The 25,982-nt window shown below is 37.1% G+C and overlaps 1 protein-coding gene across 1 annotated transcript in view; it reads left to right on the top strand.

Moving 5' to 3' along the window:
- LOC122811026 (sprouty-related, EVH1 domain-containing protein 1-like) overlaps nucleotides 1–25,982 on the top strand; it is a 1,131,707-nt gene that overhangs the window by 1,008,599 nt on the left and 97,126 nt on the right. The window contains exon 6 of the mRNA XM_044082587.1: nucleotides 17,991–18,152. Within this exon, the coding sequence (XP_043938522.1) occupies nucleotides 17,991–18,152 (162 nt within the window). The remainder of the gene's footprint in view (nucleotides 1–17,990; nucleotides 18,153–25,982) is intronic.

Genomic DNA, 25,982 nt, shown 5'->3' with positions numbered 1-25,982 from the left:
CTACTAACCCTCATAAATTCCCGATATGGAATTGAGTTAATAGTATGTGTGGGATGACAACTTGTTCCAAATAAAATATGATCCCGAGTTTCAAATTTCTATGGACTTTAGTTCTTATCCATCCCCCATCCTTACCTTCCAGATGAACATCCAAAAAGTTAACCTTAGTCCCTTTTTGTAAACCATCAAAACTCAGGTCAAACCTATTAATTTCCAGATGCTTTACAAATTCTTCCACTTTCTCAAACCCACCTTTACGCATAAAAATAAGATAATCTATAAATCTATAATGTCTCAGTATATGTCTTCTATAAAAATTATAATGATATACATATACATTTTCATAATATACCATAAAGAGATTAGCATACATGAGGGTGAATGCCGCCCCCATTGCTGTTCCCTGCATCTGTTTATATAACATTTTATCAAAGTCAAACATGTTGTTATCTAGGCAAAGTAAAGTAAGTTCTTTAAAATACTCCGTTCTGGATTTGTTCCCTAGAAAAAATTCCAAGGCCTCTAATCCATAACAGTTTGATATTTGTATAAAGACTCACCACATCTGTTACTATAAAATACATGTCTTTTTCCCATTTTACCCCTTTTAATTTTTCCAGGAAGTCGAATGAGTCTTTTATATAAGATGGTAGCTTTACAACCTCATTCACAAAATAGCCATGTAAAAAATTGGCTAAATTTTTTGTAAAATAACTGCAAGCTGAAACTATTGGTCTCCCAGGCGGGGTAGTTATATTTTTATGAAATTTAGGCAGACAGAAAAACTTTGCCATAGTACATCCTTTTCTACAAAGTTTTATTTCCTTTTCGACAGTTGTAAAATATTTCAACCTGACCCCTTTTGATATAAGTTCATCAAACTCACATAAAGCTTTCTCATATACATCCTTATGTGTTTTCTTATATACAATTTCATTACTTAAATGTCGATCACGCATATCCCAATACTGCCTATAATTCATAATAACCAACTTTCCCCCTTTATCCGCTGGTTTAAATACCAGCTACCAGTTATCACACAATTATTTTAAACATATCCATTCTTGTTTGCTTATATTATATTCCTTTTCTTTCTTCATAAAATCATAATATTACTTTTTAATTACATAATTTAACATATGATATAATTGTTGAATATTTTCATTCCTGAACGGTGGAATAAAATTATTTTGCATTTCCATTTTTCTAGTATCAAAGCAGCAATAAGCATTTTCTTCCATACTCATTTCGGAATAACATGAGTAGAAACTATCATTACTAGTTTCCAGATCTTCACTATCAACATCATTCTCATTTCCAGTCCAACATTTTTCATTTGAAAAAAAGTCACGTAAATGCAATTTTCGAATGAACTTAAATATATCACTTTTTAACTCATACAATCTTGGCAGGGCAGTTGGAATAAACTTTAAGCCCCTATTTAAGACAAGTTTTTCAGTTTTACTTAATGCATACTGTGACAAATTCGCAATATAATCATCAGTACAACATTCAATATGTCCATTTACCTCTTTTACTGGAACGTAGGTCAAACCTTTGTTCTCTCGGATAGTCCTGTCCATAACAGGTTATTTTCTTGCCCCCATAATGGAAGCCCTGTTGTTCACGAAAAGTCCTTTTAAAATTATCACCATCCTTCGGTTTAGGCAGCCCTGGATATTCACAATTTTCTTCATATTTTCCTTCAGTAGAAGATGCTACACTCTCCACAGAAGTATAACGTTGTTGGACTGATTTCACTTCCTGATCCTTGCTGAACCTCACTCGATGATGTGGCGTTTGTTAATTTGTGGTGATAATGAACGCTTTTTTACGATCATAATCTCTTAAGTCTCTATTAAGTTTATTTTTCTTTCTACTAACCAATTCCTTCTCATACAGTGCTAATTTATCTTTTATTCCATGCAATGTATCAAGCGAATCATTGTTGTTACTGTTCACAATGTCAGCACATATTTTTTTAGCTTCATTTTTAAGTTTGTCCCTTTTCAACGCATCTCTTTCTATGAAGATGCCCACCCATTCCACGCTACATTTATGTGCTGCCTTAATCCTACAGTTACAAAAAGCCTTTTTCTCCTCCACACTGAGGTCAAACGGGGTGGAGAGATTCTTAAAGGCTCTTAGACCTCTGGGTGTTATTTCAAGTTCTTGGTAACATTTTAAACTTTGCATGTTTAAATATACAGATGTCTCCTTAAAAATAACTTTATCTAACTGTTCAAACATTGCTTGAATCTCTGGTACACTCGAAACACTAAGTTTCTTACCTACATTACCAAATGGGTTAACACTTTTATTAGTTCTTTCTTCTTCCCATTTGCTATAAATATTCTGAGGAGAAGTAGAATTGTTAAGCAGTACACCCTCTGTTCTAGGACTTCTTCCAGGACCATTCGGTTCACCCTGTTGTGATGAAAGACCTTCCAGCGTTTTTTGTGAAAGATCAATTCCAGTTTCACGAAACAAGCGAGGTTCCAATAAAAAGGATTCACTGGCCATCAATGAATATGTAAACCACACTCAAAAGAACAAGCAGCAGTCTTTTACCACAAAAATGTTAGACCAGTAAAACCACTCCACCAATAACACGATAAATTATCAGGAGTCTTTCTTCCTTCTTTTTTCTTTTTATAAAAAGCAGCAATAGCAAAACAGCAACACAATACAGCAGTATAGAATCCACAGGTTAACTTCTCTAGCGCCTCGGCTTTCACAGCCTTTTCGGAGTACATTGTTTATCACAAATACCTTTTCCTTTTATACAATTTAATAAAAACACACCCCACAATCTTTCAATTATTTCTAATTGCATCTTAAAGACATATCATAAAAAACTTTTCCAGTTACACTCCTTGTTTAAACCTTTTGGACATACAGTTGTTGTTGTCTTTCAGCTTTTCCTGGTTAGGGGTCGCCACAGCAGAACTCCGGTCCGCTAATGATTGGCAGTAGATTTTCACAAACGCAGAGGTGCCAGCTCGATGTTCAACCTTCAATGAAGGCACGCCCATTTACGCATGTTTTTCAAATGCCCACCCAACCGCGGGGAGGACATGCATACACTACACAGAAGGCACTCTCCGCACTCTAGCCGAGAACCGAAGGGGAGAACCACTTGCTGTGAGGCAACAACGCTACTGCTGCACCACCGCAGTTTCTTTTGGACATACAGTGTCATAGTTTAAAATAAACAAAGATTCTTTTCACCTTAATTCTTATTTCAACCCCTCTGGTGTTAAAAAACCTTCCTTGCACTGTTCCAGTATTGTTGCTTGCAACCCCTGAGGATTCCCCTCATGAAATTTATGATAGTGTTCCGCTACTGGGTTAACTAGCCTACCTTTTTTTATATCCCTCACATGTTAAGTCTCACTGAAAAATTATTTTTGTGTTAGTGCATGATAAATCCTGATTCGTCATAATACTGTGCATTGCTTTTATCACGTCTGTCTTTCTGAGTATTTTTGTTGATCTGTTCCCTCTTCTATACTCTTATAACAGAGATACTTCTTGCCTTTATTGCTTAATAGTTTTCTCTATTTGATACTTCCATGATGCCATTCAATTTCTTCCCATCCTTTCCCTTACTACCCTGTGTTCTAGTGGTAGGACTTTATCTGTTATTAATCTGGCTGCACAGTAAAGTACTCTATTTAGTTCTGTTATATCGTATGAATCTCCATGAACAGTCCTAATTAATGGGTTCATTTGTTTTATCATACATATAACTTTTGGGGTTTTATTGACCTTCTGCAGTCCTTTTCTTTCACTGATTGTAATACGTCTATCCATCTCTATTAAATCAGGCAATTCTTCTCTTAGATCATTTTCTTCTAAACTGAGGGCACATTCTTTGTTCCTCATTTCCTGTGGGCATTCTATAGAAAGTTCCAGAGCTTCTTCCTGTGCCACATTCTCTTCAGTTTTACCCTGTGTCATCTGTTGTTCTTTCATATGTGAACTCACTGGGCTATCACTCCATGACATTGACTGTGTTAGAGTTGTTAGTTTCCTTTTCTTTCCCTTGCTGTGTAGTTCCAACGGAACCTTTGTGCTGGTTTCCTATGGGAGGCTCCAAAGTATCTTCATATGTCAACTGATTAGATGCTTCCTGCTCCACTGGTTTCTCCTTAACTTGGGTGTCCATTGCTCTAGCCTGTTGTGTTGTCATCTGAGTTATATTTTCTACACTAAATCCTTCACTTTGCAGTTAATCCATAACCTCAGTTTCTGTTTCTTTAACTTCTCCATTACTAATCCTCTTTTCTACTTTTCCTCTTTGTTTTCTTATTTTTTGTATTGTAAAATTTTCCATATCAGGGTGTCTTTGCCTGTATTTCTCTTCAAATATCTTTGGTTCTGCTCTTTTAGCATTGATTAGTTTTGCTTTCTCCTTTGCATAAACATTGCACCATATTAAATCTCTTTTTCTTTCCCATGTCCATATTTCTTCTTCAGATATCTCCTGCTCCACTTATTTCTCCTTTCTTTGGGGACTAGTAGTTCTACTTCAGCTTCTATTTTTAACTTCTACTTGGCTAATCTTCTGTTCTACATTCCCTTTTTGTGATCTTACTTTTTTATTGTGAAATTTTCCATATCTGGATGCCTTTGCCTATATTTATCTTCAAATATCTTTGGGGCTGCCTTTTTTGTGTTGATTAATTTGGCTTTCTCCGTTGCATAAATATTAACCCATATCAGATCTCTCTCTTTCTTTCCCATGTCCAAATTTCTATTTTATACCCTTCAAACATCTCTAAATTTTGTTCTTTCCAAATGGCAGAATGTTTCTTGGTGAATATAGTGTCTAATTTCTCTCTTGATCTTTTCATATATCCTATTGTCTGTATGGCTCTTTTTTGGCCTATCAGTTTTTGTGATTTTCATGGACTGCTACTGCCTTCTACAACGATTGTGCACTTTTTATCCAGGGACTTGTGCACCCAGCTATCTTCTTCATTTTTTAACCTACTTCTGTCCATGATATTACTCACCAAGACTTGAGGATGAATTCACTTCCAGCAATATTTCCTCCTTTTGCTAATTTTATCATGTCTGCATTCTACCGGATTAATGTTTGATTTTAGTAAGTCATGATAGGCACTGGCCCTGATCAGACAATTACCATCCATATCTAATGTCTTATATAACCAGTGAAGTTTGTTAAAATCCATCAGGTGGTTCAAAAAATATATTTATCTTGTAAATGAAAATGTTAACAATCAGCTCATACAAATTACATATAGGTGCTTTTTGCTGCAAAAACAGTTATTGGAGAATAATCGTTTGTAACAGTTTGTAAGTCATCAGAGAATAATCATTTGTAACATTTTAGCACCCATCCTGTAAAAAATTTACAAAACACAGACTCAGCTACAATTTATTGCAGTTCAAGGTATTAGAATATCACCCTACAGGTCTTCAATATATAAAGTTAATGGCACAAGCAGCTTTGTGCAGTTACATGAATCTAAAGTCAAGCTGAAAAAAGGAGTAACAAATAATAATAATTACATTGTTTACTGAAATATTTCCAGCAAACTGGTCTAAAAAACAGATTGTAACCAATGTGCACTGTCCTTCACCATATAAACATTTATTCCCGTTTGATGGTTTATCTGATGTCTGCATCTTATCAGTCTGTTGGCATGAAAGCAAATATTCCTAGTGAATAAGATGTCTGGAACAACACATCCTGATGCAGAGTTTTAAGGCTGTGAGCTGTAGTTCCTGCTGTAGTGAGTTTGATTCCCTCAGCCCTTATTTGCCTACTGTGTGACCTTAAGCAAGTCAGACAGTGCTTCAGGGCAACTAGCCATTTTGGTTTGCTCCTTAATAGCTGCGTGGGCTGCAAGCTTTGTAACAACTTATGTTAAACAATTGCCTTTAAACAAAGGCTGCAAACTCCTTCTTGCAGAACAATTAATTTTCTTTAGGTTGCTCATCTATGAGCTACATTTCAGCATACTTTTTTAAAAGAAAGAATACTTTTTCCAAGATAAAATTACTGAATTATGTATAAAGTAGCTGAACTACATAATATATACCCACAGACTTGGGAAAAAAAACTTGGAAAAAATATCTACTTACCTTTGAAAGTGTCTGGAAAATAGAATGCAGGTTTGTGACTTAAATTATCAGTAGTCTTAAATGAAATTCATAACTTCTGCTACACAGGCAAAGGTATTTTCTTAGAGGAGAAACTCATTTTCATCTATCATGCAAATAGTCTGCCAAAATGAAAAACAATTATAATCTTTCATATAGTTCTGAAGCAAAGTAGCCCAATGGCATACCTCTCAACCTCTTAGAGCAAAAAATCCGGACAAAGCCTAAACTGATGGGGGGACAAATAGGGACAGATTTTAAATATTGCTATTACATACTTAGAATGCTGATAGACTAATAAGTTTTGCATTAGCATTAGTTTTCTGAAGGATGTGGACTCTTAAAAACTGAAATGTTTGTTATTATTTAATGACTTCAATCCTCAGCAATTTGCCAGAAAAGTACAGATTTTAGAAGGAGCGCACAAAAAAATATGAGGCAAAAATCTGGACAATCTGCGAAAATCTGTACAGTTGAGAGGTATGCAAATAAGTACACAACAGGCAATGGCAACATAAACAGCAAAGACAGGCTGGTTTCTCTCAAGATAGGTGAAGCAGCAAGTAGTCATCCTCACAATATGCTACGCTTTCCACCCATCTTTAACCTGCACACCCAAAATTCCCTCTTCTTATTTATTCTAATGCTGAAATCTATATATCTCTCTCTGAGAAGAGGGGAATTTTCTGAGATACAGCTATTTGAACATTGTATGTATTTCTTTCTTTCTTATTGTGCTTGTATTCTTTTAGTTCTGAAGAGCACACTTATGGTTCTTGATTTTTCAGTGGGAATGTAATATGTAATACAGACATTTAAACATATTCCAGCTGCTACCAAGAAAGGTATCACATAAACTTCTTCTCACATGCCTTTAGTTGACATTCCAGTTAATCTCTTCAAACAATACCATTCCAGGTGTCCCTTAATCAGATATGAAAATTAGTCCAGGTTTTAGGAATATGTGGTTCTCCACATAGGTAGGTTACACAAGGATTTATACACACATACCATACAGGGAACAGGGTACAGCTAATGGTGTAATTGTTGTGAGTTACAGGCAATGTTGGATATACTTTGGAGCCATGGATGATGATGCCCATCTGCATTCTCAAGACATGAAGACAGAACAAACAAATAAACAAACAAAAAAGAAACCTTTAACAATTTAACAACTGTAGCAGACCACATGTTATAAATAGCATGCACGAAGCACTGAAGAGCTTCAGCCTTTATCCAAAATGTAGTATCAGCATTCGTTTATGAATACCGATATTCATTCATAAAATTCAAAACACACATTTTTTCATGCTGTTATTACCATGTAGTATTGATATAATTCTCCCATTAACTATACTGGTGGACATTCATGTACACACCTGCATAATTTTATATATTATTAGTGTATTTCATCCAATGTTTTCTGTATTTTTGTACATTTTTTCTACTAGTTTTCATTGTATAAACATGTTTTGGGGCTGTAAACATGAAGACTTTTATGACAGTTTTTTTTTTTTTTTGCAAAGCACTGACATTTTTTCAGATTTTTTCTGAGCTGTTAATTACTTACTTTTTTATCCACACTAGTACACATGAATGGGTATTTACTAGGTGATATTATTAGATTTTTTTATATTTATTGTTTTCTAGTTATATTATGTTTATGGTTATATAGCTGTAGATTTTTTCTTGATTTTAGTTCTTGTCACAGACCTGATGAAGATTTAATTGCATTAGGTAGCTGGAAGTGATTTTTGTTAAGTCTTTTTATGTGTATTTTATGCTTTTCTTAATACCTGATTTTGGAATGTGGATTGCAGAAAGATACATACTGTTTTCCTTAACTAGGATTTAGTTTGATCTAATCAGTAGTAGTGTGTGGGGGTGGGTAATTGTTCTAAAATGCACTTTTACAGCCCTGTTATACTGTTTGCCTTGAACTGGCTGGTTTACAATTAAACAATACGTACATTTTCCACTCCTACTTTTAAGTATATAAAAGCTGATATGTCTAACATTGTTAAAATATTTTTGATTATTTATTACTGAAGATCGCTTGCCTTTGATGACTAAAAGTTTGTTGCTTTGGAACACTACCTTGGTTTTATGATTTTTGGAAATTATTGTGACTGAGCTCATCAACGAAGTTTTAAGATCAGTAGTTTATTTGTTTTTTATTTTTTTCCTCAACACTCATGGTGTTGAGGTTGGAACTAGACAGATTCCAGTGCTTGTTCATTTTTTATTTTTGCATTTATGAATACTAGTACTGCAATACCACTAGATTGGCATCTGTCGATCACAACACCTAACACCTTTTTTCCCATCCTAGTAATGCCTCTGGCTGAGACTGTACAACACTGCCCAAGTTGTAATATGCAAAGTCATCAAGCTTGTGTTTGTATAACTAAATGGAAGCTTCTGCTGCCTGAAATATCAGGCAGGGCACTGCAATATTCACTGAACAACTGCAGCAAAATCTTTGTGATGTGTGACATACTGCATAATATGGTGCTATGGAAATAGGTACGGCAGCAGGAGAAGAGCAGGCTTTCCAGTATGTAAGTGGCAGCTGCAGCAGCACTGCTACTTGTGAGGCAGAGCTGAGTGCATTACATTGTGTAGTTGGACTTACAAGAATAGACCTATAGATTCATGGGTTCATAGGTTAGTACCAGACTAGCTGCCCTAGTAGGCTGTTTTAAGCCTATCCAATTTCCATTTTTATGCTCAAATTCACCTATCCCATTAGGTTAGAGATTGACATTACACATCCCATGGTCAATAATTATATATTACACCTAATGAGAATAACTGGGAGCATGTCATAGATAATTTGAGGGGACCCATGAATGGGATAAGGCATTTAGGATCTGCCTCTGTCCATTAGTAGTATGGGGGCAGTCCTGGTGTAAAGGATCTGTTTCTCATCCATAAATCCAAGCTGCACTTGAATATGGACAGGGATGGACTTCCTGTTATGTGGATGGGGAGTTGGTTCCACAGCTCCTCTGCAAAATACAACTGTCCCTCCAAACCATTCTGTTGATGTTGCAGAAGAGGTTTAGATCCCAGACTGTGTATTTCTGATGCCATTTGACTTGCTGATGTGCAGTAAATCCATCAGTATTGAGTTGGAGGATGCCTTGTACACCACACACAGATCACCTATTAGCAGTCTGTAGGATATTGAGTATAGTGACAGGGCTTTGCGTCAGTCCATGTAGGACTAGTTGTTTAGGTCTTGTATCATTTTAGAAAGGTATCACTGCCGGCATTCCAGTTGTATGTGTCCTGACAGATACACATCAAAGGTTGTATTATACTCAATGACTGACCTAATGAGGGCTGAGTAAAGGGGGACAATGACGTCCCTAGATCAAGACTCATTTTCTTTGTTCATATGTTCTGCAATATAGAAGGACTTTCTTACAGCAATAGACACATGTTGGTGAAAAGTTAGGTCATTGTCCACATGAGTTCCCAGATCCTGAACAACTGGATCAACACTTAGGGGTGTATTGTCAATGTCATAGTTCCCTGAGGTACACGACTTCCCAAAGGATACAATAATGCATTTTTTGGCATTCAGTTTCAGTCCACGATTATGGCACCAGTTATTTATTTGGAACAAACATTTCTGTAAGATAGCTAAGTCATTTGGGAAATTAATGACTGCTTCTAGCTTGTGGTCATCTACAAGTTTAGTCTGCAAGTGTGTTTTGTTATTGACTTTTACTTCGTAAATGCCAAATATGAGAGGTCCCAGCACAAAACTGTGGGAGACCCCATTGGTGACTGGTCTCTTTTCCCTTATTTTGACTTCCTGCAACCTATATGTGAGCCAGTTGGCAATCCAGAGGGTGTCATAGGGCTTTATTCACAGCTTATTTAGATTTCTACTATGCCTGACTGGAGAATTGTGTCAAAAGCTTTGGCCAAGACAAGATATGTGTGTGTGTGTGTGTGTGTGTGTGTGTGTGTGTGTGTGTGTGTGTGTGTGTGTACCGTTTTGCCTTAATCCATTGCTTTGGTGACTTTTTCAAAAAAAGTCCACCAGACTGAGTAAGCAGGAGCTGTGTTTGACGAATCCAAACTGAGTTGGGTCCAGTGTTTGGAGGTTTCTAACATCCTGATTGATTAGTTTCATAAGTCTTTCAATGGCTTTACATATGAGGCTGGTCAGACTTAATGATCTGTAATTTCCTGGGTACATGGAAGGTCCTGCCTTACGCATCGCAGTGCCTTAAGCTATTCTCCTTTCTTGTGGTACAAAACCTGTATGGTGACTGAGACTGAAATGTGTTTTTGTAAACACCTTTATTGACTTATCACTTGTGACATCGAAAAATTTACATTTATATAAAAGTAATCGAACAATATTAACAAGTTCATGTTTACAAACATTACACTTCACATGCATTGCTATATATCATATAATCAAAGCAATATTGCATACATTATTTAATTTCTGCCATTTTTTTGTTTAAGCAAGAAACATGTTTATTAAACTATCACTTATGACATAGGCAATCATACATTTATATAAATGAAAACAAACCACACCAACACCTAGTTGTAAGCATTTTACATCATACTACTGACACACTCCCAGTTGCAAACATTAAACATCACTTATAATCTACCCAATCATTTTCAGTCAGACATTAAATATCTCATCTAAGATCTGCCTTGTTTTAAACCTCATTCCTTCCCTGTATGTATTGTTCCCACAGTTCCCATTTTTTCCTATGCAGTTTGCTCGTACCCTTTTCTAAAGATCTCAATTCCTCTTGTTTTATTTATGTTACTATATTCACTATTTCTAGTATAGTTGATTTAGATTTCCATTTTTTAGTAATTCTTTTTTGTCAGCCACCATATTTAGATACAGCAAGGCTTTTCCATTCTAGACAATTCCAATTCTGTATTGTAGCTCAGAAAAATCATCTCCCTCATCACACCAACTTGCCCATCCAGCATCTCTGACAGTCGATCCCGTAAGGAATCTTTAAAGTTTGCCAACTCTCTGTACTCTCAGAAAATATGTTCCAAATTATCTCTTTCTTCCCCATCACACCTCTAACATTTCCTGTCTACCTGAGGAAAAATTCTCTGGAGTCTACTTGTGGTATAAAAATATCTACAGTATGTAAACATTTCCAAGCAAAAATCCTAAATCTTCTATATTTTGCTGCATATTTGGGAGACATGCATATATCCTCCCACTGTTTCTTTATGAATTGCTTATCCAGTCTCTCTTCCCAACTCTTTTTAACTTCCTCTGATTGATTCTTATAGTTATCATGTAATATTTTATATGCTCTACTAGTTATTCCTTATTTAATGGCAGCTTCTGTTCTCGACTCTACTACAAACTCTCCCAGTGATGGTCTTTCATTTAGGACCCCCCTATTACTTTCTTTTTTCCTATCCTCTGATATCAATCCTTGATAGGGAAGGCAATCCCTAAACTGCAGTCCAAATACATTATTGGCTTCTTCCCATTCTGTCATCATTCCCTCGCTTGTTATTTGCTCCCAATACCTTGGTTCCTTTGCCAATTTTCTCCAATAAATTCTAGTCCTCTCTTGCCTGTTATCTATGTTCTGCTGGAAGAATCAGCTTATCCCACTTGACTCTTCCCCTCCCAGATAAAGTCCTTCAGCTCTTTATTAATTGCTATCCACAACTTCTCTGGTTGATAAAAATGTGCCTGACCTGTGTCTTATGACTAATGGGACTAAAAACATTTTAACTGCTTGTATCTTACCATCCATATCCACATAGCAAAGTTTCCATTTTCTTCAGTTTTTGTATTGTTGTTAAGGGTGTGGCTACATTGTGTTTCATGTTACTATGCATCCAGAGATGTTGCCAGAGCCCATTAATGCAGAATTTTTAGCTTTCAATAACACTTTCAGGACTTGGTCTTGTGTGATAGCTGGAGGTAATATAGTTTCAGATAAATTTATCTGTCAGTAGGTTAACTATATCTCCAGCCTGATTTATTTTTAATTATGATTAATCCAGTTAAGTCAATGGTTATGGTCTTTGGCACAACCCCCAAGACTACTTGGCATACCAGCTTATTAGCAAAGGACAACAAAGGATATACATTACCTCAAGTGTCTGAGCAAAGATATCTGAGAATTACCTGCGCTAAGCTGTGTGCACCATACTGTCAAGTTAGTCAGCAAAGCACACAATAAGCTAAATTATGTTTAAAATTTAATGTTATAAAATCGTACATCTGGTCTCCCCCTCATTTTCAATTTCTAGCAAAAAATGTTCTCATACCCAAAATTGAATATGGCCTGCTATTATTTCTTTTTTCTTTTCTTTCAAGCACAAATACATAAACAATTAAACTTTTTTGCTAGATTTGCCCATGTGACAGATAACTCTACCCATCACTGTGTCCTCCTGGAGCATTTGAACTGGCTACCAGTAAACTTCATGGCTACTCTGCTCTCCGCTGTTCAAAATAGTCAAGGTTGGTCAGTATCCCCCTATTAAAAACAAAACTACTTATTAGTTATGAAAGTCAAAATGTCAGCGAGGACATGGAAGAATCAATAACATTTAATAGACCCCACTTTCAAACCACTGTAGGGGAAAGGAACTTGAACCAGTTACATAGAAACACATTCCTTCTGATATAAAGAAACAAAATGCACTGAATCCGTTTGTCGTACTTAAAAGTGCATCTATTAAAGGGAGTCATTTGCACTTTTTTGAAAGATAATGTCTAAGACAGGTACTTGAACTAAATCAGTTTGCAAACTGTTCAGATGTATTTTCTATTCCTATACCTTTGAACTTCATCTACAAATACATTGTAAATAATATTGTACTTAATTCTATAAGTGTATATTTAAATACTGGACCTCTTTGTAACCTGCTGATTTTGTATATTGTATTACACTTGTTCATTTTATTTCATATTTTGATGACTGCCTTTGTTGACCAGGTTGTTGCTGAAAGGAGTCTGTGAACCAGTTTACCTACCCATTTAACAAAGTCATTGCCACTTGCACAGGTGGTTGTGGGGGGTAACAGTGACAACTTACAACAACACTGTAATATATGTTGGGTTATGAGAGATTAATGTGATAGGTATTTATACTACTTTTAGGTTGTGGGGAGTCAGGAATCACATCCTCCAACTGCTATGTTTCATCGTTGGCAATGTGTGCTATGCTGACTTGAAGTCTTATGTTTTGATATGGCCTGTGGCAGGGTAGGGGTAAAGGTATTGCACTGAGAAGGTGCATCCTGATAGGATGTACCATGGTGGAAGCCTACAGAGCTCTGATGTCCATGTCCTGGATAATGGCTTTGCGCTGGTATGCCATTATATGTGCCCACAGATTATATAAGGTGTAAAACAATGAGAACATTCACAAGGACTCTGGTGAGAGTCCAAGTTGTTGATCATGGGGAACATGCTGCACATGACCTTGTGACTACCAATTTCCAGGTGTGGCAGGCTGGAAAGCCATAGCTGACAGTGAAGCTCTCTCATTGGAAGTCAGCAGTTCTGGAATTTGCCCTGCCTTCGTGCAGCCAGACCTTCCCACTGCTATGTACTGCATGTTCTGCAGTGGCAGATGGGATTCAGTTGCATCATACAGTCCATGGAAGCCAAATGTGCCACCACAGACCTGAGCAGCAGTTGCAGCTCCCATTCTGTATACACTGTCTTGCTTGTGCATGTGTTGCATGTCATCCTGCAAGCCATGGAGCACAGTTATATATCTCCACAATGCTGTTGACAGCTGCCGTTTGTGTCTGGATCACTGGCTTCCAAATCCATTTATTTACTTCAAATGTGCACAGATCAGAATTGATATGATGTCATGGTGGTGGTGTAAAGTCGCCCACTTCACCCCTACTGTGGGTATGTGCATTTCATAGGCAGTGCAGATATCAGAGGCTGTATGAGATGGGGACTTATAAGGATCCAGGCAGGGCTGGCACTCACAGGTTGGCTGCCTTGCAGTGGTGGTGTTGTGGTTTCAGCCAGTACTTTCTCAGGAGCATGTGATGTTTTTGATGTGGGGAAGCATTCCCATGGTAATATTGCAGACAGTGCCACTATATCACTGGACAGTGCCTCGTGTATGTTATTGTCATCTTCAGCCAGAGGAGATCCTGCTGACATTAGAATGTGCTGCCTATCATACTGGTGTCATCACCAGTCAAACATTTAAAAGCATGAATACATGATTCCTTTGGAGGCACTCAGACATATGCTTATAACCCTGCCAGTGCCATACATTGCAGTAGATGTCTCTAGATGATTATAGCATGTGGAGACATATATACCTTAAAGCGTGGGTTGTTGCAGTTACAGCCCAGAGGTACCTGAAAGAATAAATATGCAGAAGGTCCCTGATGAATCAGTCACCACACACACACACACACACACACACACACACACACACACACACTGTATTCTACCATTCAGATGTCTTCAGGGTAGTACAAACCTGGTGCATCCCCTACTGATAATTGAGTGATTATTGCTAGGCTGGCTTTCACATTCAGGCCTCCCTTGTGTATGAAGATTTGCTCACCTTTCCAAGACAGAGACAGTAAAAATGACATCATGTCAGTGAGACATATCTGTGTTGGCCATCCATCCTGTGGTAGATGTGCCCTTTGCACAGAGTATCATAACATTACCATTTGATGCATCTGTTGCAGTGTATTACTAGGCCCACCCACAGTAACCACGTCCTGCACCAATCCCTTTCTCACCTGGTCCAGGCACATGTTTTCTGTAGCACCTTTGTAAGGATTAGCATGTCATGTGTAAATATGGCCTGCAATAATACATCATTCTCCTGGACTGAGAATCTTTCCACCTGTTGCATACCTCAGGGTCCCATGTCAAGCCCTGTACACCAGTGGGATTCACATATCAGTGAGTGGGTGTGTCACGCAGTCTGTGGACATTATCAGTTTATTAAACTGACCCCCTTTCTGTCATTACACAGCTGTGTAGAAAGTCCCTGTACATCTACACACAGCCATTCCTCTCAACCCTTTGAGCATTAAAAAACATACAGGATCAGAAAGAGAATCACTTTTTTTATTTTCCTAAACAGAAAGTCTTTATAGACTAGACCCATATAGTTATTAATATGCTTAGTTTATTTAAGATATAATATATGAACTCATAAACAGAGATGACTTTTATGAGGAGCATCATTAAATCTAGAAGGAGCAATACCAAACCTGAAGGTGAGAATCATAGTGGTTTGCCTAAATCATAGTAAATGAAAGGTATGCATACACACCCCATATGTACACCCTGTCACTGTAAATGTGTGCTCCCTATACCTCTACCTGCATATTTGTATTCGGCCCTTGTAGTGGTATGCATACCTTGTTAACTCGTACCCCTTGCAATGCATCACCTTGCCTCCTAATGTATGCATGTGCCTTCATAGGTCTTGTGTCCTGTCTTTGCCTGTGTGCCCAATGGCCAAGGTCTGCACCACCACCACCACAGCTGGACATGACAATGACATGACATGTCCTGTGTCCTTCCTTACACATAATACTGGCATTGAGTACATTGCTGGGGTATATTACCGGGTGAAATTTCTGACTTCAGTACTTTTGTATCAACTTCCAGAGACCTAATGTGCATAGTCTGGTATACCACTGATTTTCATCCCTATGATGATAAATGTCATATTGCTAGAGATAAAAACATAACACTAGCAGAAGGTCAGAAATAGGAGCACTTTTTTATAATAGAAACTCTTGATAGACTGAGCCCATACAGTTAGTAATGTATTTTTGTATAGGCTTAGTTTATTTATTATATAAGGTAAGAACCCTAAAATAGGGATGACTTTTTTGACAGGGGATTGCTGTTGATCTTTCTGGCCTCTTCTCAGGAAGGATCAGAGGCTCCTCTTCTAACAGTGGCCTGGAGGGGTCAGTATCATTTTCTGGCATCTGCCTCAACACAGTGGAATACCTTCTGGTACAACTGATGAGTCAGGTGCATCTTGCCCATGATATCAGTCACAGAAGTAAATGTTGGCTGGGTGTTACACTCTAGAACAGTGTGGTATTTAGTCATGGTTCCTGCCCTATACCTAGTAATGTGTTCCACTCCATATTGTGGCATTCCCCATACTTTGTTCATTGTCCAGTGCTGCCCAATATCAGTTGTTCACCCTCTATCAGTCTGTGTCCACACAATATTGTCCCTAGTGTGTCTACCACTTGCTGTGATTACGCTTGCAGTTTACATTTGGTTGTCTTCCCCTACTACTTTACATTCTCCTTCTATTCATTCCAACCAGTCCTTTCTATCTACCTATGACCCTTTTATATATCGAAAATGGAGCTCTTAAACCCCCCAAAAAGATTGTTTTCATTCACCCTTCCTTTTGTTCACCATCTAAATGTTATCTGAATTGGCAGCTATGTGGCACCTCATTGCCTGTGTGGACGTGCATGACCTGTGACATTGTACCAGCTTAGTGCCACTCGTGTCAATAATGCATCCCTTCTAACTGACTATGCAGCCCTCTGTGCAGTATCTTGGAGCTATGCTGGACCTAATACATATCTGATTAGCTTTGGAATGTGTAGCACTATCATCTCTTAATATTTACATTGTGTAGACACAGAGCACTTGGATTCCAGCAACTATATTGCAACTGTATGAATGAACGTTTGTCTAATATCAGTTGACCATATTGATCATTTTATTAGTAAGGTGGGTAAAACATGGAATGCTTTAAAGTTCTAAGATAAGCTTAGAACATTTCATGGTTAGCTGTACAAGTAATTTTTCTAATTACCAAATGTGCACTTATGTGTTTTCTCTTTTTACAGCTTCATATGGTATTTTTTTAATTATTTGCTAGACTGGTTGTTTTATCTCATATTTTATGAAAAATAAAATTATGTAAATAAAACTTTTCCCTAAAAAAAATCTTAAGGTTCTGACTGCTTTGGCATTCTTTAATGCATTAAATGGATAATTCCACAGGAAGTCATTGCAAAAGTAGCAGCCATGATCTGTGAAACAACCATGGGCATTTGCAGCTGAACCAACCATGGGCATTTGCAGCTGAACCAACCATGGGCATTTGCAGCAGCTCACAACCACCAGAGACAAAGGAGAGGAGGCATAAGTCTGAACTTGGCCCATTGGTCAGAGCCCTGACTCAAGGTTTTGTAACTCTAATGGCCTATCTCACAGGAGAAGTACAGCTTAACAAGATACTGGTACAGTTTGTGCACCAATAATATTAGATGTTCCTGATATAGGGAATGTGCTAGAATTATTTACAATAGCTGCAAACAGGATACTAATCCAGAAAATCCACTGTATAGTCTGCTTTAAATATTTTAGTCTATGTGGTTGCAGACCAGCAAATTATTCCAAGTAAAATAGTTCTAGATCATCTCAAAAATTCTTTCATTTACTTCTTGTCTTTAGGTGAGCTAACAAATCCATATGTACCAAGCCTTCATATAGATGCTATACTACATAGGGAGTCAGAGCTACAATATGCATATGAAATGGAAGTATCATTGCCTTGTCATCTGTGTACTTTGTAGTTCGGACTCATTCCAATGTCTTTCTCCAGTATCCGCAAGAAAATACTTTATACATATTAGAGGGATTGTTAATGCTATCCATGTTACAAAAAGATATGAGAGGTTAAGCATTTGTTTCTAAATGTATTAACACTTTTTCTTATGTCAAATAGATTTTCCATGTAAATACATTGTCAAGTACACAAACACTTGTCAATGTTGATTCCTTAGATGCAATGCTTCTTATATTTAACTGCACATTTATTCCTTAACAGATACATACAGACAGTGAATCCTCTTCTAACAGCCGAAAGGAGATGCTTCCAAAACACATCACAATAGTAACTAGTGAGTCCTCTTCCAGTTGCTATGTTCGGTCACCTGCATCAGAAGAGTTTGCATTTGGTACAACACAAACTGCAACATCACCAGCACAGGTAAATGTAATGTAGTCAGTGAGTACATTTGGTGTTACTACTGGGAATGACTTAATCTGATAATGCAGCCTTGCCTGTTAAACCCTTACAAGATGAGCCGAAGCTTCCATGCTGTTTTGTTGTCAAGTGCTGTATGCTGTTAATTCTATACTAGTATCTATGTTTACACCTTTATTTAAGGGGTTGGGAGGAATTCTCTAATATGAATTTGTTTAATCAAATTTAAACAGAACTAGGGAAGAAAAGGGATAAGAAAAAATCAAGAAGGGTGAAAGAGCTCCGTTCAAATGTGTTAAAGCCAAGGCCTACACGTATCACATCATAGCAGTATATGCAGATGCAATAGTAGCTGTGGGCACCATTCTCATTCAGCAATAATCTTAATCATTACTTAAACAAGTGCCCTTAAGTTGGAGGTTGTTTCCAGTCTCACATTCAAGATATTTATCTGTTGCTCAGTTTTACAGTAAACTTTATTACTATGCCACACCCATGCCTGTGTACATCTTTTGTATTCTTTAATAATGTAATATGTACTGTACTTTTTTCATTTCTTGATGTTGTTTATTGTCTTAGAGTCTCACTGTGGGACTGTCCATATGGAGATTCCCAGTTAAGAAAATAAATAAAGTAAAAATGAAAACAAGGAGGGTTGGTTTAATGGTTAAGGTGTATTACCTTCAGACACAAGGTACTGTGTGTGATTCTGACTTTTGGGAGGGAAATTGGCTGGCTTAGAATTCCCTATTAAGGCTGCAAGCCTAGTAATTAGCTATGAACAGATTTCTCGTGTGTGTGTGTGTGTGTGTGTGTGTGTGTGTGTGTGTGTGTGTGTGAGCGCCTATACGCGCACTGGCATTATGCATAATTATTTTATCAGGAAATACACTTGGAGAAGGGTAAAGGAATCTTGAAAGCCCGCAAAGCAGGGCATTTTGTAAGACTTGACTTCCACATTTCCAATCACACTCCCTAACAGCTTTGACAGAGGGCAGCCTCCCCCTTGACCCTACCCTAGCTTTGCTTCTGTTCAAATATCTGCAGTTATGGTAAGTCTAGTCTCAGGACTGTATCAGGTTCGTCATAAGGAATTCAGATATGTGGCTGGAGGGGTACCAGACATTGTATCCTCACTTCACTTGAAGGTGAAATATAGCAATATGAAGATGGACATGAGGTGATGTGCTGTCAGCTGTTCAGCTTTACTTAACAGACTAATAGTGCATCACATGATCACATGATTCATAGAGTGGTGCCATGAACTGTGCTCTGTGTTCTAAACTTTTAAAGAAACGGTACCATATATCACATCCCTTCTTCAGAAGTACAATGCTTATGCACGGAGGTAGAGATATTAAAATTAATACCAAATATTTTTCTGTATTGCTTTGTTACTTTCAATACTTCTTTGTTAGAAAACCCATGCTTAATATTGAATTAGACATTTCTAAACAGCAGAGCTTTATTAACACACAGTTATATTTCACAGATCTCAAACTTCAGGATCAACATAACTAAGAGGGTCTTTATTGGGCCTCCATATCCATAACATTTCATGGATGGCAATTCAGCTCGTCAGTGGCTGATAAGAAACATGTTTACAGTTGATATTCAGCTGTGGAAAATACTTTTCTGAAAGTCCCTTAAGGTATCCCTTTGGATGTTTCCTTAATCACTGCTCTAGAAACTTAAGCAAACCTCGAAATGTCAGACAAAGTGTCTGTCTGTCATTAACACATATTTGTCTTGAACATTTTTGCCATCTCAAATTTTCATGGTATATGACCTTGGCTGCTGCTGTTTCCTCAAAGTAACTGCTTTAGGTCGTTTCTTAAATACCTCTAGTATATCTTCACTCCCTCTTTCAAGTCAGAATGCATTTCAGACAGTTCATTATAGTAAAATATTTAATTGACTGATAATGTTTCAGTTACTCATACACAATACTAATTTAAAGAAGTTGACAAAAAATAAATGTATGAATGCTTCTTTTTAATCTACAATCCATGAACACATGAGCAGATAATAGAACATCACCTTGTAGAAGGGCGTTCCTATACTGCAAAAATTCTTAGTGACACAGTTACTTCCCTGCAACTTCTTCAATAGGCATTTTAGAATCAGCAGCACCCTTTAGTTTTAAAATTAGATTGTTTTAGCTGAGCTTTGTTCTACTTTGTGTTTTATTGCTGACCCTTTGTTTATTCCAAATATTTAAACACTCCCTCTTCCTCAAGTTCTTAATTTATTAAGTAAACAGCTTAATGAGTTAAGGACAAGACAGACTAGCAACAGCAATAAAGAATCACCCTTAGATATCCCCTTTTGAATTTTTATTGCAGGAAAATGATTTGTCTCTTGTCATAGCTTAGTTTCAAAGTGACTTCCCACTGCTTCCTCGTAACTACAATGTAATTACTCAATGTAGCGTGTATCATATACATCTGCAGGGCTTCCATTACCCAAAATATGAGATGCTGTGAAATACCTTTTTATAATCTATCTATGCCATAGTTTGATTCTTCCCGTCTTTCAGATGTCTTTTATGGCTGATCCTTTGTTGCATATGACTTTCTTTTATTAACATTTTGTTCAATTGCGCTGATAAATTTTTTCTAGATAGCTATAAACCTTGTCTGAGTCAATTCTAGTATATATGTATGTATATATATATATATATATATATATATATATATATATATATATATATATGTGTGTGTGTGTGTATGTGTGTATATATATATTTATATATATATATATATATATATATATATATATATATATATATATATATAAATATTATTTATGTATTTCTGTCTTTGTGACAACCTTCATTTCTAGCCAAACCTTCACTGCAACATCTACAACATTTGCCTTTCTGGATGCTCCTCACAGCATTTTCTGAAACTCTTTCAAGCTCATTTTTTTGTTATGGGAAATTGTATAACCCAGCTGATTTTGCCTTCACACTGCTTTTCTTGAATAATAATTCAGTACACCTGCTATATGGATCTCTGTTGTCTTGACGCATAACTCACTCTCAAGTCATAGTTCTGTAAATGTACTGGCTTTCCTTGAACACTGATGCTACATATTGCAACAATGTCTTGAATTTACTCTGCAGTGGCTTATAATGACTTACCACTTGCATTTTGTTTCCAGTAAACATATTTAAGAAATTCTCACAACTATATGTAATGGGCAGTAGCTTTCTACTGAAGACTATCTATTATAACAGTCTGTAAAAGCTCCCACACCACTGCTTTATTTTCTAAGAAACATACTGCACTAGCTTGATTCTGGCGGCTTTCATCCAGCTTCTTCATATTAACATATATCAGTGTAAACTAGCTGCATGCCACAGACAGACAGATAAAATCGCTGACTATGGCCCAGACATCCCAAATTCAGTTAGTGGATTGGATGCTGGAGGAACTGGATTAGGAGAGACAAGAGTAGTGAGATTGTGCCTACTCACCTCACTTTGTAGGTTAGGGGAACACGTAGCTGTGGTTGAATTAGCTTAGGCTGTCTGTAAAAATGGGTATTAATGGGGGATCTTTCTTTCAATGGGGAGAAGACAGTTAGGTGAAGGGATGCCACTCCTTAAAGTTGGAGATACACCCTCAGCAGATGCCCATTACTCAATAATCCCTATGACCTCAGCAGCCAAGGAACACTGAGGAAATATTTGGTTCAAAGAACTAAACCCCCCGTCCTCAAGAAATAGCATGGCTACTCACCATTTGCCCCAGGGTAATGAAATGGCTATAGAACATTATTCACTTAGGGAAAGAACAGGCCAAGACTGCAAACAAAATAGAAAGGCTGTTTGATGGTCAAAGGCATTTATCAGGAACACACACACACACACACACACACACACACACACACACACACACACACACACACACACACACACACACACACACAGTATATCACTGAGTGTAGTTTTCATACTAACTGTCTGGGCTGCACATTTCTTTCCAGAATGGCATTTTTCATGTGTCTTTTTTCATCCAGTTGGAAATAAATGATGTAATTCCCTTTCTAGGCACAACTGGGCATTTAAACACTGCATCTTACAGCAGTAACATAATAAATCCTGAAGAAGGTTTCCTGCTAGCCTGAAAGCTTAAGTAATTACAAAACCTGTGTTTGTTCAATAAAAGATATTACATCACATCTGTATTCCATTGTATTGGGGCTTGATTTAGAAAAGTTACTGCAAGGTGTAAGCCTGCTGGTCACCATTTCGGATTCAGTGACAGCCCTACCACAATGCACATTGCTATACCATGAAGTGCAGCACCATGGTGAGATGTCTGTCCATGGTGCTGCATACATGAGATGTCTTTTCAGACTACCACAATGCTGATGAATTATTCCAGTGGAGTGACCTGTGTTAATTAGACATGTGCTGTCTTTTTGAAAATACCTGTGGAGCAGTATTTACATAGCCAGTCATATTGAACAAGGCCAAATGCTCACATTCAGTTTTTCACATTGTTTCCATTGGGTAAGATTGTGTTAGACATGTGCCTGGGAGTTTAGCAAACAAGCAGTAGTATTGGGGGGAGTGTGCATGTGTGTATGTGTGTGGTTGCATGTGTGAGCATATGCAAAGAAGTGAGTAGCCTTAGGTATGTATGTGTGTGTGCATGTGTATGTGTATTTGTGTATTTTTTGTGAGTTTGTGTGTGTGTGTGTGTGTGTGTGTGTGTGTGTGTGTGTGTGTGTGTGTATAAAAAAAAAAAAATATATATATATATATATATATATATATATATGTATATACAATGGATATAAAAAGTGTAGATACCCTTGTTAAAATGCCAGGTTTTTGTGATATAAAAAAATGAGACCACAATAAATCATTTCAAAACTTTTCCCACCTTTAATGTGACCTATAACCTGTACAATTCAATTGAAAAACAAACAAATCTGTTAGGAGAAAAGAAATATATAAAAAATAAAAAAAATACAATACACTGGTTGCATAAGTGTGCACACCCTTAAACTAATACTTTGTTGTGTGTGCACACCCTTAAACTAATAATTTGTTGAAGCACCTTTTGATTTAATTACAGCATTCTGTCTTCTTGGGTACACACCTGCCATCAATTAAAGAGACTCTGATTAACCCCAAATAAAGTTCAGCTGTCCTAGTAGGATTTTTCTGACATTTCCTCAGTTGCCTCCTACAGCAGCATCAAAGGGATCTCATTGTTGAATGGTATCAGTCAGGAGAAGGGTACAAAAACATTTTCACAGCATTGGATATATCATGGAACACAGTGAAGACAGTCATCAAAAAGTGGAGAAAATACAGGACAACAGTGACGTTGCAAAAAACTGGATGTCCCTCCAAACTTGATGAAAAGACAAGATGAAAACTGGTCAGGGAGGCTGCCAAGAGACCTACAGCAACACTGAAGGAGCTGCAGGAATTTCTGGCAAGTACTGGTTGTGTACTACATGTGACAACAATCTCCCGTATTCTCCATATGTCTGGACTATGGGATAGGGTTGCAAGATGGAAGCAATTTCTTACACAGAAAAATATTCAGGCCCAGCTAAAATTTGCAAAACAATGCATCAAGTATCCCAAAAGCATGTGGGAAAATGTGTTATGGTATGATGAGACCAAGGCTGAACTTTTTGGCCACAATTCCAAAAGGTACATTTGGTGCAAAAACACTTTGCATCACCAAAAGAACATCACCCGCACTGTGAAGCATGGTGGTGGCAGTATCATGCTTTAAGGTTGCTTTTCTTCAGCTGCTACTGGGCCTTTAGTCAAGGTAGAGGGAATTATGAACAGTTCCAAATATCAGTCACTTTTGGCCAAAAACCTTCAGGCATCTGCTAGAAAGCTGAAGATGAAAAGGAATTTCACCTTTCAACACAACAATGACCCCAGGCATGCATCTAAATCAACAAGAGAATGGCTTCACCAGAAGAAAATTAAAGTTTCGGAATGGCCCAGCCAGAGCCCAGACCCAAATCCAAAAGAAATCTGTGGGGTGACCTGAAGAAGGCTGTGCACAAGAGATGCCCTCGTAATCTGACAGATTTGGAGAGCTTTTGCAAAGAAGAGTGGGCAAATATTGCCAAGTCAAAATGTGCTATGCTGATAGACACCTACCCAAGAAGACTGAATGGTGTAATTAAATCAAAAGGTGCTTCAACAAAGTATTAGTTTAAGGGTGTGCACACTTATTCAACCAACTTATTGTATGTTTTTATTTTTTTATATTTTTCCTCCTACCAGATGTGTTTGTTTTTCAATTGAATTGTACAGGTTATAGGTCACATTAAAGGTGGGAAATGTTTAGAAATGATTTATTGTGGTCTCATTTTTTATATCACAAAAACCTGGCATTTTAACAGGGGTGTGTACACTTTTTATATCCACTGTGTGTATATATATATATATATATATATATATATATATATATATATATATATATATATATATGTATATATCTCACATAGTCGAAGTCTTATAACTTCTAACGCGCAATGTTCGAACCATTATGTTCTAAGTTACAAAAGTTCAATTATGGGAAAAAAAAAAAAAAACAATGGAAAACAAAATAAACTGTTTTAAGCAGGGGGACTTGCCCCCACACCCCCTGCTACTTAAATATACCAACTCCGAGATCGCACCCCATTGAACAAAATGGAAACCTCTGCTTATGGAGATTTCCATTGAAACACTCGAACTTTTACAAATTCGAACTTATGGTCTCGACCATATGAGGTTTGAACTTGTCTACGTGATAAGAATCCATACATATACATATATATATATATATATATATATATATATATATATATATACACACACACACACACACACACACACACACACACACACACACACACACACACACATACACACACACACACACACACACATTCATATAAGTATATATACACATGGGATGGACTTTAACACCATCACATTCCCCTAGATTAACAAGCACAGATTGGAATATTGAGTGCAGAGCACTAGACACCAGTGACACTCCTTATACAGTGCCATAAAGATAACAGAATGTTTTGCAACGCAAATAAATATGGGGTGGGGAAACACTGGCACCAGGAATACTGGTGATATTATACCGTGAAGGCAGTTAATATGATTTACACCTTGTACCATCAGCTTTTTAGCAGAATATTAGCTGTCTTTGGCATGACAAGACACCAGGGATACTCCTAACATATTACTGTAAGTCTGTTAAAATTAAAAAAAATGTTAAAGGATGGGGCAGTTTCAAATCCTGCAAACTTGATGCAGAAAACACGTTATCTAGGAGGAGCTTTAACCCTATATGTAACTGAGCAGTTAGTCTAAGAGGGTATGTATTACATAATAATAAGCACAAACTTTCAATGTCTGGGATTATTCACTGATTGCAACAGTTCTTGAGTGACAAACGACAGGGTACATAAAACAACAAGAGCATTCTGTAAAAATCAGTGATAGTTGAAAGGGATGAGGGTTTGTTATTGTTGGGTGAGGGTGACTTCTAGAGAAAGCCAGTTGTTACACTAGATGATACTAAGGAGAATTGTATTACTTGGACTCACTGAAAAAGTTAAAAGAGCAACAGGTCTAGCATCACAATGCACTTTTTGCACAATAAAAAAAATTAATCTCTAACATTTGGCATTACTGACTGACTGTAAAGATCTGTGATTTATATAAAGAGTTGCCCGAAAATACTGTGTCCACAAGGTGCACACTGAAGAAACACATTTCTGTAGGTGATTTACTTCTGATCAACAGGACCCTTGGCTTCAGGCTGTTGAAAAATGCCA

This window comes from Protopterus annectens, chromosome 1.part0 (assembly GCF_019279795.1).
Source record: "Protopterus annectens isolate FY-2018-M chromosome 1.part0, PAN1.0, whole genome shotgun sequence".
NCBI lineage: Eukaryota > Metazoa > Chordata > Ceratodontiformes > Protopteridae > Protopterus > Protopterus annectens.
This window is presented reverse-complemented; position numbering and strand designations above follow the sequence as displayed.